The sequence below is a fragment of the Glandiceps talaboti genome, chromosome 15, assembly GCF_964340395.1.
Source record: "Glandiceps talaboti chromosome 15, keGlaTala1.1, whole genome shotgun sequence".
In the NCBI taxonomy this organism is placed as follows: Eukaryota; Metazoa; Hemichordata; class Enteropneusta; family Spengelidae; genus Glandiceps; species Glandiceps talaboti.
In genome coordinates, this window is record NC_135563.1 from 2,843,542 (window position 1) to 2,861,921 (window position 18,380).

The 18,380-nt window shown below is 32.8% G+C and overlaps 1 protein-coding gene across 1 annotated transcript in view; it reads left to right on the forward strand.

The window, feature by feature from the left end:
- Positions 1–594: 594 nt before the first annotated feature.
- LOC144446830 (uncharacterized) overlaps positions 595–18,380 on the forward strand; it is a 33,709-nt gene continuing 15,923 nt past the window's right edge. The window contains exons 1-12 of the mRNA XM_078136673.1: positions 595–607; positions 3,773–3,846; positions 4,204–4,421; positions 4,850–4,966; positions 5,469–5,584; positions 6,310–6,555; positions 7,473–7,718; positions 8,553–8,635; positions 9,021–9,170; positions 16,557–16,625; positions 17,967–18,075; positions 18,229–18,360. Of these exons, the coding sequence (XP_077992799.1) occupies positions 595–607; positions 3,773–3,846; positions 4,204–4,421; positions 4,850–4,966; positions 5,469–5,584; positions 6,310–6,555; positions 7,473–7,718; positions 8,553–8,635; positions 9,021–9,170; positions 16,557–16,625; positions 17,967–18,075; positions 18,229–18,360 (1,573 nt within the window). The remainder of the gene's footprint in view (positions 608–3,772; positions 3,847–4,203; positions 4,422–4,849; positions 4,967–5,468; positions 5,585–6,309; positions 6,556–7,472; positions 7,719–8,552; positions 8,636–9,020; positions 9,171–16,556; positions 16,626–17,966; positions 18,076–18,228; positions 18,361–18,380) is intronic.

An 18,380-nucleotide genomic window follows, 5' to 3' on the forward strand; every position in this document is an offset into this window, starting at 1 on the left:
AACAGATTGAATAAACTATATTAGTCTATAATTTGAATACGTATATGGTAAGCCGTTCAGGCCAAAATCATTATTTTATTTTAGCTGTAGTATTTTATATTTTTCGTACTTACAAACTAATTTTAACCGTTTATGTACTTTTATTCCATGTTCACATTATTTTAATAGAAATAAATTTTCATTTATTTGAGAATATTATTTTACTTTTCGTCAAACCAGAATTTGTGTTAAGGATTATATATAATTGAAAGTCAAAATATATTTTTTGTTAAAGTTTTTATTTGATTTAAAAAAAAAAAATTCAACTTTTTTTCAACTTTTTTTTTTTCTCAACTTTTTTTTTTTGGCCGAGTCTGCTGACAGGCGCCGGTCACGCGCTCGGATCCGGCGCAATACTACGATAATCGCATACTGATATCGAGGGACGACGTGCTTGTGACCGGCGCCTGTCAGCAGATTTAATCTACTTTACTTAAATAGTTAAACATTCTAGCATTTTGTTATTCTGTGGAATTACTTATTTAATATTACGTTGTACTTTTTCATTCGTTTTGTTTACAGGGTGTTTTCCTATCACTGCCCCTGCTTTATTCAATGGCGATAGCAGGTAATGTATATGATATTAATATAATTAATGTTGAATTTAATATAATTAACGGCGACAGTTATATAATTAACGGTAACATTAATATAATTAATGGCTATCCATAACAATCACTCACTTTTGATATGGAACAAATATAGCTCCAATTCGTTATCAGAGATTGGAACTTATTCTAATATTTTTCTGTAATTTTGATTTTGATAGAATAAGACGGCCAATCAGTCCGATATAATCACATTATAATAATGGTAAAACATGGTAATTTGTTATCAATCAATGTTTCTCAAATGTTCAATGTTTCTCAAATGTTCTAATTTTGTACAGTTAGAGAAATTAGCTATTTATATATCACTGGCGTTAGAGGACGAGATTCACCAACGCGTCTCGAAGTGTGTATTTGACGATTGTTGGTACTGGTAGATGGTTTGATATTAAAGTAAATGACAGAACAGAGAAAGGATGTTCTGAAAAACCATAAACACGTACAATCTATCATCCCACTATCAGATAAAATATGTCTCGTCTATCTGAGTGTATGTAATTTTGTTATTTCACATTATTTGAAACCGAAGCTAATAAACATATTTTAATACATGTAGCCATAGATAACTGCGATTCAGGATGGCAATACCATAATTACTTCTGTTATAAGAAGCATACGTCTTCTACAAGTTGGGACAATGCCAAACAACAATGCACCAATGACAACGCAAAGATAGCAAGCATCCGCAATACGGAAGAGAGTGACTTTGTAACAACTTTGGCGGAAAGTAACTCAGTTTGGATAGGACTAAATGATTTGGTAAATATGGTTTTCTATTAATGAGTTAACATTTGAGATGGTTTGTTGTCTACTTGAAAAAAATATGAGTTAAACATGTTAAAACTGTTCTGTATACTAGACGTACGTTGTATATATTGTTTGTACTTTCACTGCCCTGAATACTAGACGTATGTTGTATATATTGTTTGTACTTCCACTGCCATGTATACTAGACGTACGTTGTATATATTGTTTGTACTTCCACTGCCCTGTATACTAGACGTATGTTGTATATATTGTTTGTACTTTCACTGCCCTGTATACTAGACGTATGTTGTATATATTGTTTGTACTTCCATTGCCCTGTATACTAGACGTACGTTGTGTATATTATTTGTACTTTCACTGCCCTGAATACTAGACGTATGTTGTATATATTGTTTGTACTTCCACTGCCCAGTATACTAGACGTATGTTGTATATATTGTTTGTACTTTCACTGCCCTGAATACTAGACGTATGTTGTATATATTGTTTGTACTTCCACTGCCCAGTATACTAGACGTACGTTGTATATATTGTTTGTACTTTCACTGCCCTGAATACTAGACGTATGTTGTATATATTGTTTGTACTTCCACTGCCCAGTATACTAGACGTACGTTGTATATATTGTTTGTACTTCCACTGCCATGTATACTAGACGTACGTTGTATATATTGTTTGTACTTCCACTGCCCTGTATACTAGACGTATGTTGTATATATTGTTTGTACTTTCACTGCCCTGTATACTAGACGTATGTTGTATATATTGTTTGTACTTCCACTGCCCTGTATACTAGACGTACGTTGTATATATTGTTTGTACTTTCACAGCCCTGAATACTAGACGTACGTTGTATATATTGTTTGTCCTTCCATTGCCATGTATACTAGACGTACGTTGTGTATATTATTTGTACTTTCACTGTCCTGAATACTAGACGTACGTTGTATATATTGTTTGTACTTCCACTGCCCAGTATACTAGACGTACGTTGTATATATTGTTTGTACTTTCACTGCCCTGTATACTAGACGTACGTTGTGTATATTATTTGTACTTTCACTGCCCTGTTTACTAGGCGTACGATGTATATATTGTTTGTACTTCCACTGCCCTGTATACTAGACGTACGTTGTATATATTGTTTGTACTTCCACTGCCCTGTATACTAGACGTACGTTGTATATATTGTTTGTAATTTCACTGCCCCAAACTTTGACGCAACAGATTGATTGGCGAACGATGCAGCTATTGTTCCACTGGACTGAATTCACTGTAAGACTATCTCTTGGAGGTTTTTGATCAAGTAATATCAATACTTTCAGACTTTGTCAAATGCAGCCTCGCTAATGTTGATGTACAAAATTATCCCATCCTGGAACCATTTGATATCTTACGATAATTTATGATACATTTTTATCAATCTTCCCTGTTTCCATAACGCCAATATCGTTCCTGTTACCTTTCCTTGCTTTTGTTTATCTATAGGGTAACGAAGGCACTTTTGTTTGGGAAGATGGAACTCCATTTCTATATAATAATTGGAAATCGTCTCAACCAGACAATGCTGGTAAATGTTACTTTTACACTTCTTTTTTACCAGAATGTTATCATTCATTATTCTAATTCTTAGTTCGCCTTTAAGTTGTTATACTCACTGAAGCATATACATGTACCTACTGTTAAACAGTTTATTGACAAACATGCATGCAGGTCAATACCTGATCTACAACTGTATCAATACAGACACCAAGTCGGTGTACACATTACGAAAGTGGTAATTCGTCGACTAATGAAAACAAAATCGAACTGTTTCCAATAAATATTTGGACGAAATATCAACGACGTAACCAACGAAATGTTACAGGTACTGGGCTTGACTAATTTAATGAACATGCATTCATATCACATTCATAGCAAACATATTTCGTAACTTCTCCTACATACAAATGTACACAATCTATAAAAATTGAACTTTCCACAGAAAATGGTTTCATATGGATATACGTTTGAACCCAATTTTCAGTCAAGTAAAGAGATGTACTTAATATGTTATTTTGGTCTAAAATAGAGGACTGTGATGAAATAAAAAGTTAGTAAACTCAACAAAAATTGTGTAAGAATCATTTAATCATTTCAACGCCAAACTAATGTTATGACTGTAGGCGTTATGCTTTGACTGAATAGCCTTTCACACCAATGCATCTATTCTGTAAACAGTTGTGTTATATATATATATATATATATATATATATATATATATATATATATATATATATATATATATATATATATATATATATATATATATATATATATTAATGGTAAAGTAAAGCGTCACATTTCATTATTTACAGGAAGTGACGGTGTGTCAAATGCAGACTGTGTTATTGTCGATATCTCCAACAATAACGGACTTTGGCTTGATAAAGTATGTTCGGAAAATTACCATTTCATTTGTAAGAAGCCAGGTAGGAATAAAATCAGGGTTTTTTGACATATTTTAGAATTACTGTAAGTTTACATTTGACGGTATAAGTCAACATCATAATGAAAACCAAAAATCATAGTCCGTATACATGTATGCCTCCAGTCACCGTATGTCAAAGTACACGTCGGTATAACCACTACATTTATATACTCTTAATGCAGCTTTAAATTTCAAGGGAGTTTCAAGAAATGTTGACACCCATGTTATAAAAAATACAATATGAATATCATAAAGGAAGTAGAGCAATTTGTCTGTTGATTAGTATGATTTTCATCTACATCTGTTTTCTCGCCAAAGTTGAAAGACCTACCTTTGTCACATCTGCTGTCCTCAGACTGCCCAATAGGTTGGACGAGACATTCAAATTCGAATTGTTACAAGTTATCAACGTCAACCGCTGATTGGTTAACTGCTTCAGGAAGCTGCCGAGCTGAGACGGGTGGTGCTGACTTAGCAGCAATTTCTGACCAAGAATTGCAGAACTTTGCAGTCAATAATTTTCTCAACCCAACTCGGTAAGGTTAGACGTCAAATCATTTATACCTTTATCGCTGCCATCAAGTTGTCGTTACTTTTATAAGGAATGTACACAACAGATGCAAAGATGGACGTTTTGTTGGAAGATAAATATGTTGAGGATATTTTGGACCACCTGTAACTATTTGAAATGTATAATGTACTAAATAAACAAATAACAAATTTAAAAGTCGGTGGAATTTCTTAGTGTGAAAAGTGAGTTTGTACTAATACAGCACCCTATATAGTGGAAGTTATTGACATTTTAAAGCCATTTGACTTTTTATTAGTATGTGTTATAACTAAAATAGTCAGATATAAATTGTATACTTAATGATCAGGACTGTCTGACTCATTACGTTTGCACTCTAGATGTACATTCTGCTCTCTTTAATAGAGATTTACTAAGTTTTTTTCAATCTACCAGAGTTTCAGCTTGGATTGGAGTACACGATCGAAATACGGAGAATCAATTTGAATATATGAATGGAGAGAAAGCGACATATTTTCCATGGCAGAGCCAACAACCTGATGATGATGATGTGTAAGTAATCATGGCGACTATACAATTGTAATATGAAATATGATGGAATTTCATTTTTACTTTGGCTCATTAAAAGGGCGCCATCTGGGTTGATATGTTTGGGGTATAAGTTTCGCTGCGCATATTGAAAAGGTACTCACAGTATTCTACTTACTGATTTAGAAGCATGCTTAACTATTACTCTGTTAACTGAACTCAAAACCTGGTAATAAGATTGACCTCATTTATCCCTACGATGCCAGTTGTAATGTTATAGAATTATAATTGACATACACGAATTGTCCTATCTAGATTTTAAGGAAATATCTTCACTCGAGTGAAAAGTTTACAAACTCGACGTGTGCCCCTTTAACCTTACTTTAAGTGGTCATATTCAAAATGAAAATCTCCAATAAGTGGACGTCTAATATTAAATGCTCTGGAACTTGCTTGATGGAACTACGAAGATATTTACAGAATTGTGCTATATCCTATTGCTATACCTAGTAATGTTTGTTATCAGGAACGAGGACCAGGACTGTGTGGCTGCGATTCAAACAAACGGAGGTCTTTGGGAAGATAAAAACTGTGATATCAGTTACAAATATATTTGCGAGCGATCTCTTCTATTTACTGGTGGTATGTAGTAACATGTATTGTAAATCTTTAGAAAATAGTGTTTCTCGGCGATGTCTATGTACATTTCTTTGCGACTTGTTCTACAAGTCGCAATTCTTGTAAATCCTGTAATTCTTCCAGATGATGAACCACCAAATATTTCGAATTGTCCTGCTGACGTCATGGTTAATGTCTATGTCGATCAACCACACTCGACCGTTGAATGGACACCGCCCTCAGCGACAGATAATTCTGGCGAAATAATTACTCCTGTTGTTTCTCATTTATCCTCTCTTGTAAGAGAGGATGAATGAAATACAGTACTAATAGTGCTGGACATGGGTGGATACATACAATATAAAGTTTAATCTTGTAAACATAATGTCACAACCTTTTCACACTGCAGTATATAAAATTTTGTACTCATGAGAATTCAGTGTTCAAAAATTTGAATAGTGTATTTCTGCGATATTCCATGATGCAATAGACCATGGCAAAGATACCATATAAATGCACAAATGGCAAGATCAACTTGATGCTTCTCTGAAATTGCAAATAATTGTATGTGATATAAAATCATGAAATGACTCTCCAGAACCCAGAGTTTATGAAAATGTCTATTTTCTGGAGTAGTGTTCCCCTTTAAGGGGGCAAGGGGAATAAGAACACGCCAATATAGGTCGTACTTTTATGGCTTGCAATAACTTTTTTGTCACTTTTTGATGACATATACCGTGTATTTACAGTTGATGTCACATCCCCTGTCATTAGTAGTTGTCCAAATGATATCCCACACACTACTGACAACGGAAGAGCAACAACGACAGTATCTTGGACTCCGCCTACAGCCACCGATGAATCTGGACCTGTAACCATGACAACTACCCACGCACCGGACGACATCTTCTCCATTGGACAAACAATTGTGGAATACAGATTCACTGACGTATACGCTAATGAAGCTACATGCACGTTTACTATAACTGTCACAGGTAATTAGTAGATGACATAGCTATTGCTACTGAGGTTCCATTTTCTCATGGATTCTTCCTAGTAACTTACTTAATATGGGGCATAAACTGAGTCCATGCGTACTTGAAGGAGTAAATGTAGCTGCACATTAAATGTACAGGTTGTATTCTACTTGCTGGAAACTCAAACCTGGTATTTGTTTATTAACAATGTTTATTAAAATGTTGAGGAACTCCAACCCCTATTACGTCATCAACTGCCACTGTGCCAAACACATTGACAATGTCATTACACTAGACTGGTACCGTCGTCGTTCTGATTATATTATATTTGTGATTTTTTGTAAAAAAAAACGACTAAAATCACGCTTTTGAATGGCTATAAAAATTTCTCAGTGTTCTAAAACTTCGTAGTTTAATGTTTTATAATTTGAATATATATATATATATATATATATATATATATATATTCGTAGTTTAATGTTTTATAATTTGAATATATATATATATATATATATATATATATATATATATATATATATATATATAATGATAGGTCGTGTGCTTGTTATCAAATAACAGCAGAGATAAAAAAAAATTCTAGAGCAAGACCAAGTTCAAATAAGATTGAAAGCCATTTTGAATGAGTTTCTGCTAACTTAGAGAGTCCAAATTTTGTAATTTTTGGTCAAAAGTTCAGAATTGTACAAATTAGTACACCTTAAGCTAAACAAATCCTGGATCATTTTAATAACCTATCCAATACTTCCCTATGAGATATTCGTATGTCATTTTTCAATCGTAATTTTTTATCATTTAGTCTAGGAAGGGTAAAATTCTAGCAAATGGTCGAGTTTGCCATGCGCTGATGAAATGCGCAGTGATTACCCTGAAAAGAAAACACCAAAACACTTAATTACACCGTTTAATTTTTCCAGATGACGAACCACCAAATATTTCGAACTGTCCTGCTGACGTCATGGTTAATGTTTATGTCGATCAACCACACTCGACCGTTGAATGGACACCGCCCTCAGCGACAGATAATTCTGGCGAAATAATTACTCCTGTTGTTTCTCATCAACCCGGTGATACCTTTCCTGTTGGCATGGAAACGGTCACGTACCAATTTACTGACTCTTCCTTGAATACAGCTAGTTGTTACTTCACTGTGTCAGTCCAAGGTAATTAGTAATCATAGGTCAAACCGAGGCTACAGGTCAATGAGTTTAGAACATCAACGAGGGAATAAACTGAGACGAAACGCGTACTACATTACTTGAAACTCAACATGACGTCATTTCATTTCATTTCTGTTGGAGTAGTGTTCAGCATTATTACTGTTAATGAATTAAACTTGTAAGGGAAGTTTAAACTTGAAGAGGACAAATCTTCAAGTCTTATCAACTACAATGGAGATGATGTACGGCTGAAGACGAAATATCAGTGTCATCAATAAGTTATAACAGAAAACAAGAAACGTTCACTAACAATTAAAAACAAATTATATTGAACACATATTGCCTGGCCATGAGGGCTATAGCACCCGTTTATTACACCCGATTCTGTGATTCCGGTAACTCACAGTCACGAGGGGGGTAATGAACGGGTGCTATAGCCCGAATATAGGCCAGGCAATATGTGTTTTATAATATACCTCATGCTGTGAAGTCGCGGTGGCAGACGACATCGTCAGAAGCTGCCATTTTGACCTGCTGTGAACTCGCGGTGGTCACGTGACCATGTAATAGTTGATGGAACTATTCCCCTAGGGAAATAGTCATTCTATTTCCCTATCACGTGACTGATTCTAGCGAATCATGGCACAGCATTATCACTAGGTATATTATAATCAGGATTACAAAATCTTATCTAACTGCATCATGGGATATGGGTTTAGTTGATACAGGAATATTACTTTGTATACTGGATATACATTATATATAATATAACATATATTATAGAATTATGAAATATTATATGACATGACAATCATGTTTTGTAACATTTCCTTATAGCATCCATATTCTCAACTCTCACCGTACCCGTGACTTCACCCATACCTGGTAGCAATGGAATCGGTTGCGAACGAGGTCAATTGGTAAGTTAACCACTTGATGTAAGGTGAATAATTAGTGTAAGTGTGAGCACTGAAAAATTAGTGAAAGTGTCACACTCATGTTTATATATGTGCAGTTGTTGTTGTTGTTGTTGTTGTTGTTGTTGTTGTTGTTGTTATTTTTTGCCTACTATCATTAATTTTGAGCTCGAAAATCTAAATGTTTGAAATATTGTAGCTAAAAGGTAACCAGCGTTTATGGGATTTATGTGGATTATGGTAAATAACATAGATATTATCATCCTTTCATTGATATAATGATAGTCATACTGTTGTGTAAATTACTTGCAGTATTTACTTTCGCCAAATGACTAAGTCTAAGGTTGCCATGGTAACTAATAAGTTGTTATATTTCTACTCTCATCAGTGCGATCTTTCCGATATGACAGTGGAAGAAGTTGAGGAGTTATCAACCAACAATCACCTAACAAGTACTTTATTATTGGCCATTAGTCAGTGGATGAAATCACATGACGTCATTGCTGAGGAAATAAATAATAAAACAGCTTACACGTGGGTAAGAATTTAGGCCAGCTATAATTTAGACTAATCATAGTAGACTGTGTAAGACTTTAGACTAATCATAGTAGACTGTGTAATACTTTAGACCACTCATAATAGACTGTGTAATACTTTAAACCAATCATAATAGACTGTGTAAGACTGTAAACCAATCATAATAGACTGTGTAATACTTTAGACCAATCATAATAGACTGTGTAAGACTTTAGACCAATCATAATAGACTGTGTAAGACTTTAAATCAATCATAATAGACTATGTAAGACTTTAAACCAATCATAATAGACTGTGTAAGACTGTAAACCAATCATAATAGACTGTGTAAGACTTTAAACCAATCATAATAGACTGTGTAAGACTGTAAACCAATCATAATAGACTGTGTAAGACTGTAAACCAATCATAATAGACTGTGTAAGACTGTAAACCAATCATAATAGACTGTGTAAGACTTTAGACCAATCATAATAGACTGTGTAAGACTTTAAACCAATCATAATAGACTGTGTAAGACTTTAGACTAATCATAATAGACTGTGTAAGACTGTAAACCAATCATAATAGACTGTATAATACTTTAAACCAATCATAATAGACTGTGTAAGACTGTAAACCAATCATAATAGACTGTGTAAGACTTTAAACCAATCATAATAGACTGTAAGACTGTAAACCAATCATAATAGACTGTGTAAGACTTTAGACTAATCATAATAGACTGTGTAAGACTTTAAACCAATCATAATAGACTGTGTAAGACTTTAAACCAATCATAATAGACTGTGTAAGACTTTAAACCAATCATAATAGACTGTGTAAGACTTTAAACCAATCATAATAGACTGTGTAAGACTTTAAACCAATCATAATAGACTGTGTAAGACTTTAGACCAATCATAATAGACTGTGTAAGACTTTAGACCAATCATAATAGACTGTGTAAGACTTTAAACCAATCATAATAGACTGTGTAAGACTGTAAACCAATCATAATAGACTGTGTAAGACTGTAAACCAATCATAATAGACAGTGTAAGACTTTAACCAATCATAATAGACTGTGTAAGACTGTAAACCAATCATAATAGACTGTGTAAGACTTTAGACCAATCATAATAGACTGTGTAAGACTTTAAACCAACCATAATAGACTGTGTAAGACTTCAGACCAATCATAATAGACTGTGTAAGACTTTAAACCAATCATAATAGACTGTGTAAGACTTTAAACCAATCATAATAGACTGTGTAAGACTTTAAACCAATCATAATAGACTGTGTAAGACTTTAGACCAATCATAATAGACTGTGTAAGACTTTAAACCAATCATAATAGACTGTGTAAGACTTTAGACCAATCATAATAGACTGTGTAAGACTTTAAACCAATCATAATAGACTGTGTAAGACTTTAAACCAATCATAATAGACTGTGTAAGACTGTAAACCAATCATAATAGACTGTGTAAGACTTTAAACCAATCATAATAGACTGTGTAAGACTTTAAACCAATCATAATAGACTGTATAATACTTTAAACCAATCATAATAGACTGTGTAAGACTGTAAACCAATCATAATAGACTGTGTAAGACTTTAAACCAATCATAATAGACTGTGTAAGACTTTAAACCAATCATAATAGACTGTGTAAGACTTTAAACCAATCATAATAGACTGTGTAAGACTTTAAACCAATCATAATAGACTGTGTAAGACTTCAGACCAATCATAATAGACTGTGTAAGACTTCAGACCAATCATAATAGACTGTGTAAGACTTTAAACCAATCATAATAGACTGTGTAAGACTTTAGACCAATCATAATAGACTGTGTAAGACTTTAAACCAATCATAATAGACTGTGTAAGACTTTAGACCAATCATAGTAGACTGTGTAAGACTTTAAACCAATCATAATAGACTGTGTAAGACTTTAAACCAATCATAATAGACTGTGTAAGACTGTAAACCAATCATAATAGACTGTGTAAGACTTTAGACCAATCATAATAGACTGTGTAAGACTTTAAACCAATCATAATAGACTGTGTAAGACTTTAGACCAATCATAATAGACTGTGTAAGACTTTAAACCAATCATAATAGACTGTGTAAGACTTTAAACCAATCATAATAGACTGTGTAAGACTTTAGACCAATCATAATAGGCTGTGTAAGACTTTAAACCAATCATAATAGACTGTGTAAGACTTTAAACCAATCATAATAGACTGTGTAAGACTTTAAACCAATCATAATAGACTGTGTAATACTTTAGACCAATCATAATAGACTGTGTAAGACTTTAGACCAATCATAATAGACTGTGTAAGACTTTAGACCAATCATAATAGACTGTGTAAGACTTCAGACCAATCATAATAGACTGTGTAAGACTTTAAACCAATCATAATAGACTGTGTAAGACTTTAAACCAATCATAATAGACTGTGTAAGACTTTAAACCAATCATAATAGACTGTGTAAGACTTTAAACCAATCATAATAGACTGTGTAAGACTGTAAACCAATCATAATAGACTGTGTAAGACTGTAAACCAATCATAATAGACTGTGTAAGACTTTAAACCAATCATAATAGACTGTGTAAGACTGTAAACCAATCATAATAGACTGTGTAAGACTTTAAACCAATCATAATAGACTGTGTAAGACTTTAGACCAATCATAATAGACTGTGTAAGACTTTAAACCAATCATAATAGACTGTGTAAGACTTTAAACCAATCATAATAGACTGTGTAAGACTTTAAACCAATCATAATAGACTGTGTAAGACTTTAAACCAATCATAATAGACTGTGTAAGACTTTAAACCAATCATAATAGACTGTGTAAGACTTTAAACCAATCATAATAGACTGTGTAAGACTTTAAACCAATCATAATAGACTGTGTAAGACTTTAGACCAATCATAATAGACTGTGTAAGACTTTAAACCAATCATAATAGACTGTGTAAGACTTTAAACCAATCATAATAGACTGTGTAAGACTGTAAACCAATCATAATAGACTGTGTAAGACTTTAAACCAATCATAATAGACTGTGTAAGACTGTAAACCAATCATAATAGACTGTGTAAGACTTTAAACCAATCATAATAGACTGTGTAAGACTGTAAACCAATCATAATAGACTGTGTAAGACTGTAAACCAATCATAATAGACTGTGTAAGACTTTAGACCAATCATAGTAGACTGTGTAAGACTTTAAACCAATCATAATAGACTGTGTAAGACTGTAAACCAATCATAATAGACTGTGTAAGACTTTAGACCAATCATAATAGACTGTGTAAGACTTTAAACCAATCATAATAGACTGTGTAAGACTTTAGACCAATCATAATAGACTGTGTAAGACTTTAAACCAATCATAATAGACTGTGTAAGACTTTAAACCAATCATAATAGACTGTGTAAGACTTTAAACCAATCATAATAGACTGTGTAAGACTTTAAACCAATCATAATAGACTGTGTAAGACTTTAAACCAATCATAATAGACTGTGTAAGACTTTAAACCAATCATAATAGACTGTGTAAGACTTTAAACCAATCATAATAGACTGTGTAAGACTTTAAACCAATCATAATAGACTGTGTAAGACTTTAAACCAATCATAATAGACTGTGTAAGACTTTAGACCAATCATAATAGACTGTGTAAGACTTTAGACTAATCATAATAGACTGTGTAAGACTTTAGACCAATCATAGTAGACTGTGTAAGACTTTAAACCAATCATAATAGACTGTGTAAGACTTTAAACCAATCATAATAGACTGTGTAAGACTGTAAACCAATCATAATAGACTGTGTAAGACTTTAGACCAATCATAATAGACTGTGTAAGACTTTAAACCAATCATAATAGACTGTGTAAGACTTTAGACCAATCATAATAGACTGTGTAAGACTTTAAACCAATCATAATAGACTGTGTAAGACTTTAAACCAATCATAATAGACTGTGTAAGACTTTAGACCAATCATAATAGGCTGTGTAAGACTTTAAACCAATCATAATAGACTGTGTAAGACTTTAAACCAATCATAATAGACTGTGTAAGACTTTAAACCAATCATAATAGACTGTGTAATACTTTAGACCAATCATAATAGACTGTGTAAGACTTTAGACCAATCATAATAGACTGTGTAAGACTTTAGACCAATCATAATAGACTGTGTAAGACTTCAGACCAATCATAATAGACTGTGTAAGACTTTAAACCAATCATAATAGACTGTGTAAGACTGTAAACCAATCATAATAGACTGTGTAAGACTTTAAACCAATCATAATAGACTGTGTAAGACTTTAAACCAATCATAATAGACTGTGTAAGACTGTAAACCAATCATAATAGACTGTGTAAGACTGTAAACCAATCATAATAGACTGTGTAAGACTTTAAACCAATCATAATAGACTGTGTAAGACTGTAAACCAATCATAATAGACTGTGTAAGACTTTAAACCAATCATAATAGACTGTGTAAGACTTTAGACCAATCATAATAGACTGTGTAAGACTTTAAACCAATCATAATAGACTGTGTAAGACTTTAAACCAATCATAATAGACTGTGTAAGACTTTAAACCAATCATAATAGACTGTGTAAGACTTTAAACCAATCATAATAGACTGTGTAAGACTTTAAACCAATCATAATAGACTGTGTAAGACTTTAAACCAATCATAATAGACTGTGTAAGACTTTAAACCAATCATAATAGACTGTGTAAGACTTTAGACCAATCATAATAGACTGTGTAAGACTTTAAACCAATCATAATAGACTGTGTAAGACTTTAAACCAATCATAATAGACTGTGTAAGACTTTAAACCAATCATAATAGACTGTGTAAGACTTTAGACCAATCATAATAGACTGTGTAAGACTTTAAACCAATCATAATAGACTGTGTAAGACTTTAAACCAATCATAATAGACTGTGTAAGACTTTAGACCAATCATAATAGGCTGTGTAAGACTTTAAACCAATCATAATAGACTGTGTAAGACTTTAAACCAATCATAATAGACTGTGTAAGACTTTAAACCAATCATAATAGACTGTGTAATACTTTAGACCAATCATAATAGACTGTGTAAGACTTTAGACCAATCATAATAGACTGTGTAAGACTTTAGACCAATCATAATAGACTGTGTAAGACTTCAGACCAATCATAATAGACTGTGTAAGACTTTAAACCAATCATAATAGACTGTGTAAGACTGTAAACCAATCATAATAGACTGTGTAAGACTTTAAACCAATCATAATAGACTGTGTAAGACTTTAAACCAATCATAATAGACTGTGTAAGACTGTAAACCAATCATAATAGACTGTGTAAGACTGTAAACCAATCATAATAGACTGTGTAAGACTTTAAACCAATCATAATAGACTGTGTAAGACTGTAAACCAATCATAATAGACTGTGTAAGACTTTAAACCAATCATAATAGACTGTGTAAGACTTTAGACCAATCATAATAGACTGTGTAAGACTTTAAACCAATCATAATAGACTGTGTAAGACTTTAAACCAATCATAATAGACTGTGTAAGACTTTAAACCAATCATAATAGACTGTGTAAGACTTTAAACCAATCATAATAGACTGTGTAAGACTTTAAACCAATCATAATAGACTGTGTAAGACTTTAAACCAATCATAATAGACTGTGTAAGACTTTAAACCAATCATAATAGACTGTGTAAGACTTTAGACCAATCATAATAGACTGTGTAAGACTTTAAACCAATCATAATAGACTGTGTAAGACTTTAAACCAATCATAATAGACTGTGTAAGACTGTAAACCAATCATAATAGACTGTGTAAGACTTTAAACCAATCATAATAGACTGTGTAAGACTGTAAACCAATCATAATAGACTGTGTAAGACTTTAAACCAATCATAATAGACTGTGTAAGACTGTAAACCAATCATAATAGACTGTGTAAGACTGTAAACCAATCATAATAGACTGTGTAAGACTTTAGACCAATCATAGTAGACTGTGTAAGACTTTAAACCAATCATAATAGGCTGTGTAAGACTGTAAACCAATCATAATAGACTGTGTAAGACTTTAGACCAATCATAATAGACTGTGTAAGACTTTAAACCAATCATAATAGACTGTGTAAGACTTTAGACCAATCATAATAGACTGTGTAAGACTTTAAACCAATCATAATAGACTGTGTAAGACTTTAAACCAATCATAATAGACTGTGTAAGACTTTAAACCAATCATAATAGACTGTGTAAGACTTTAAACCAATCATAATAGACTGTGTAAGACTTTAAACCAATCATAATAGACTGTGTAAGACTTTAAACCAATCATAATAGACTGTGTAAGACTTTAAACCAATCATAATAGACTGTGTAAGACTTTAAACCAATCATAATAGACTGTGTAAGACTTTAAACCAATCATAATAGACTGTGTAAGACTTTAAACCAATCATAATAGACTGTGTAAGACTTTAGACTAATCATAATAGACTGTGTAAGACTTTAGACTAATCATAATAGACTGTGTAAGACTTTAAACCAATCATAATAGACTGTGTAAGACTTTAAACCAATCATAGTAGACTGTGTAAGACTTTAAACCAATCATAATAGACTGTGTAAGACTTTAAACCAATCATAATAGACTGTGTAAGACTTTAAACCAATCATAATAGACTGTGTAAGACTTTAAACCAATCATAATAGACTGTGTAAGACTTTAAACCAATCATAATAGACTGTGTAAGACTTTAAACCAATCATAATAGACTGTGTAAGACTTTAAACCAATCATAATAGACTGTGTAAGACTTTAAACCAATCATAATAGACTGTGTAAGACTTTAGACTAATCATAATAGACTGTGTAAGACTTTAAACCAATCATAATAGACTGTGTAAGACTTTAAACCAATCATAATAGACTGTGTAAGACTTTAAACCAATCATAGTAGACTGTGTAAGACTTTAAACCAATCATAATAGACTGTGTAAGACTTTAAACCAATCATAATAGATTGGGAAGTAAATGCATACAATTATAACCGCTATTTCTGAGGAATGCTTTACGTTCTTATACATGAGTGTAATAAACGAGTTTTTGTTTCCAGAGTATTATTGTCTACGATTTAGAAGTTATATATTAGTATGTCAACTGTACATGTCTTGGAAGGCACGTATGTACATTAACAGTATGTTAATCATTCTATGTTATGTTGATTTATGTTAATTATATTGTTAATTGATTTATGTTAATTATATTGTTAATTGATACCTGTTTATTCTTTCTGTACAGTACTACTTGAAACTATGTGGTAATATACTGCAACCTTCGAACGAGGACAACTGGAAAACATTATCACAGGTAATGAAAGGATAAAGGCTGCTGATTCATGTAAATCCTCGTATCATTTATACGTTACAGAAACTCTAAAGGGTTTCATAGTCATAGTGCACGCAGGTAACCATATTCGTCGAATAAATGTGACCAAGTCGGCGACCCGCGATGCGTGGAATTGTGTTTAATACGTGATAAAAATATTTGTTTCTATTTATGAAAATGTTTAGTGGAAATGGTTGTCGTGACACGACGTTAGTAATAAAGAAACTAAAGATACAGAAATATACAAGATGTCACGTGACATAAGCTATATCTTATATGGTGTAATATTCTGCAGAACTGTTGCAAGTATTCAAAGAGAAACAATACACTGAAAGTGGCCATATGGATGACAAACTGGTATTTATTTTAGATTTTTAATTGATAAAATAACTTTATCTTGCTACATGTTTCTACTTGGGTAATACAATGTAAAGAACATACGTCAAGTCCATCTTTCAATAAATTGCAAACATCTAAAAAGCGTATTAAAGGTTTGTCATTGTACGCACACTAACAAATATTTTACACATTTTGTCAATGTTTTTACAATTTTTAGAGTTACAAACAAGAACAAGGCATATGTTCTTTCACATTGTGTTTCCAAGTCAAAAAATGTAGCAGGGTTGTTTTGACAATTAAAGTTCCAAGCGAAGTGAATAGGCAATTGTCATCCATATGGCCACTGTAAAGTGCTTGGAATTATAAGCTAATTTATGCCGCATCTTAAGTTTCAATGGGTTTCATTAGAAATGACCCTGACAGTTGGGTTTCATTGACAGTTGGGTTTCATTAGAAATGACCCTGATGGTTAGGTTGAGCAGGAGCCTAGATACAAATTTTAAAGTAACATAATTTTATCAACCTGGCTAAAGTCTAGGAGCACTCACCCACTTCGTTGGTAGGGCAATAAATCCCTTGTTAGCAACGGGTCCTGTAATGTTTATTCATTGAGTGCCCCCCCCCCACCCCCCCCCCCCATCGACTAAATCTAATCTCTGTTAAAACTAAATACTTTGCAAAGTGACTTTACATCATAAGATACTTCCTATGTTTATTTGGTCCCTACTATATGCTGTAGTCCTACTATATGCTGTAGTCCTACTATATGCTGTAGTCCTACTATATGCTGTAGTCCTACTATATGCTGTAGTCCTACTATATGCTGTAGTCCTACTAGCATTGGAATACAGTTTAATCAGTTAGAATAGCAACATATATTGGTATGCCGGAAAATGTCATCAACACAACACATGATGATGTTTATGTAATATTTATTTACCTTTACAACCCGTCTAATTTTACCACCTCACTTTCTAATTCTAGATTTCCACCGACGGTCCTGCTGATATGATGGTCATTTGTGAGAAAGTGGCCAACAACTTTGCTGATGTCGCAACGGACTTTCCAGTAGATATGAATTTTCCAACAATTGGTAGGTTTAGCCTAAGTTTTTGATTTTTTTCTTCAGCTTTTTAGTTGTTTCATCTCAAACCTTAGGTCGCAAAGTTATACAGTATCCTACATTAATTAGCGAACACTAACAACTTACACTGGTATTGTTTCCTTTATTTTATTGCACTTGTAGACTCTCATTTTGAAAGATTAAACACCTCGAATTTACGTGGTTATAATTTGACGTTTCCTGTAACTGGTTCTGATGACGACACGGTGAATTTCATAGCAATAGACGATAGCCTTGATGTACAGTCATTCAACGGTAGGGTTCGTATTTTTTAC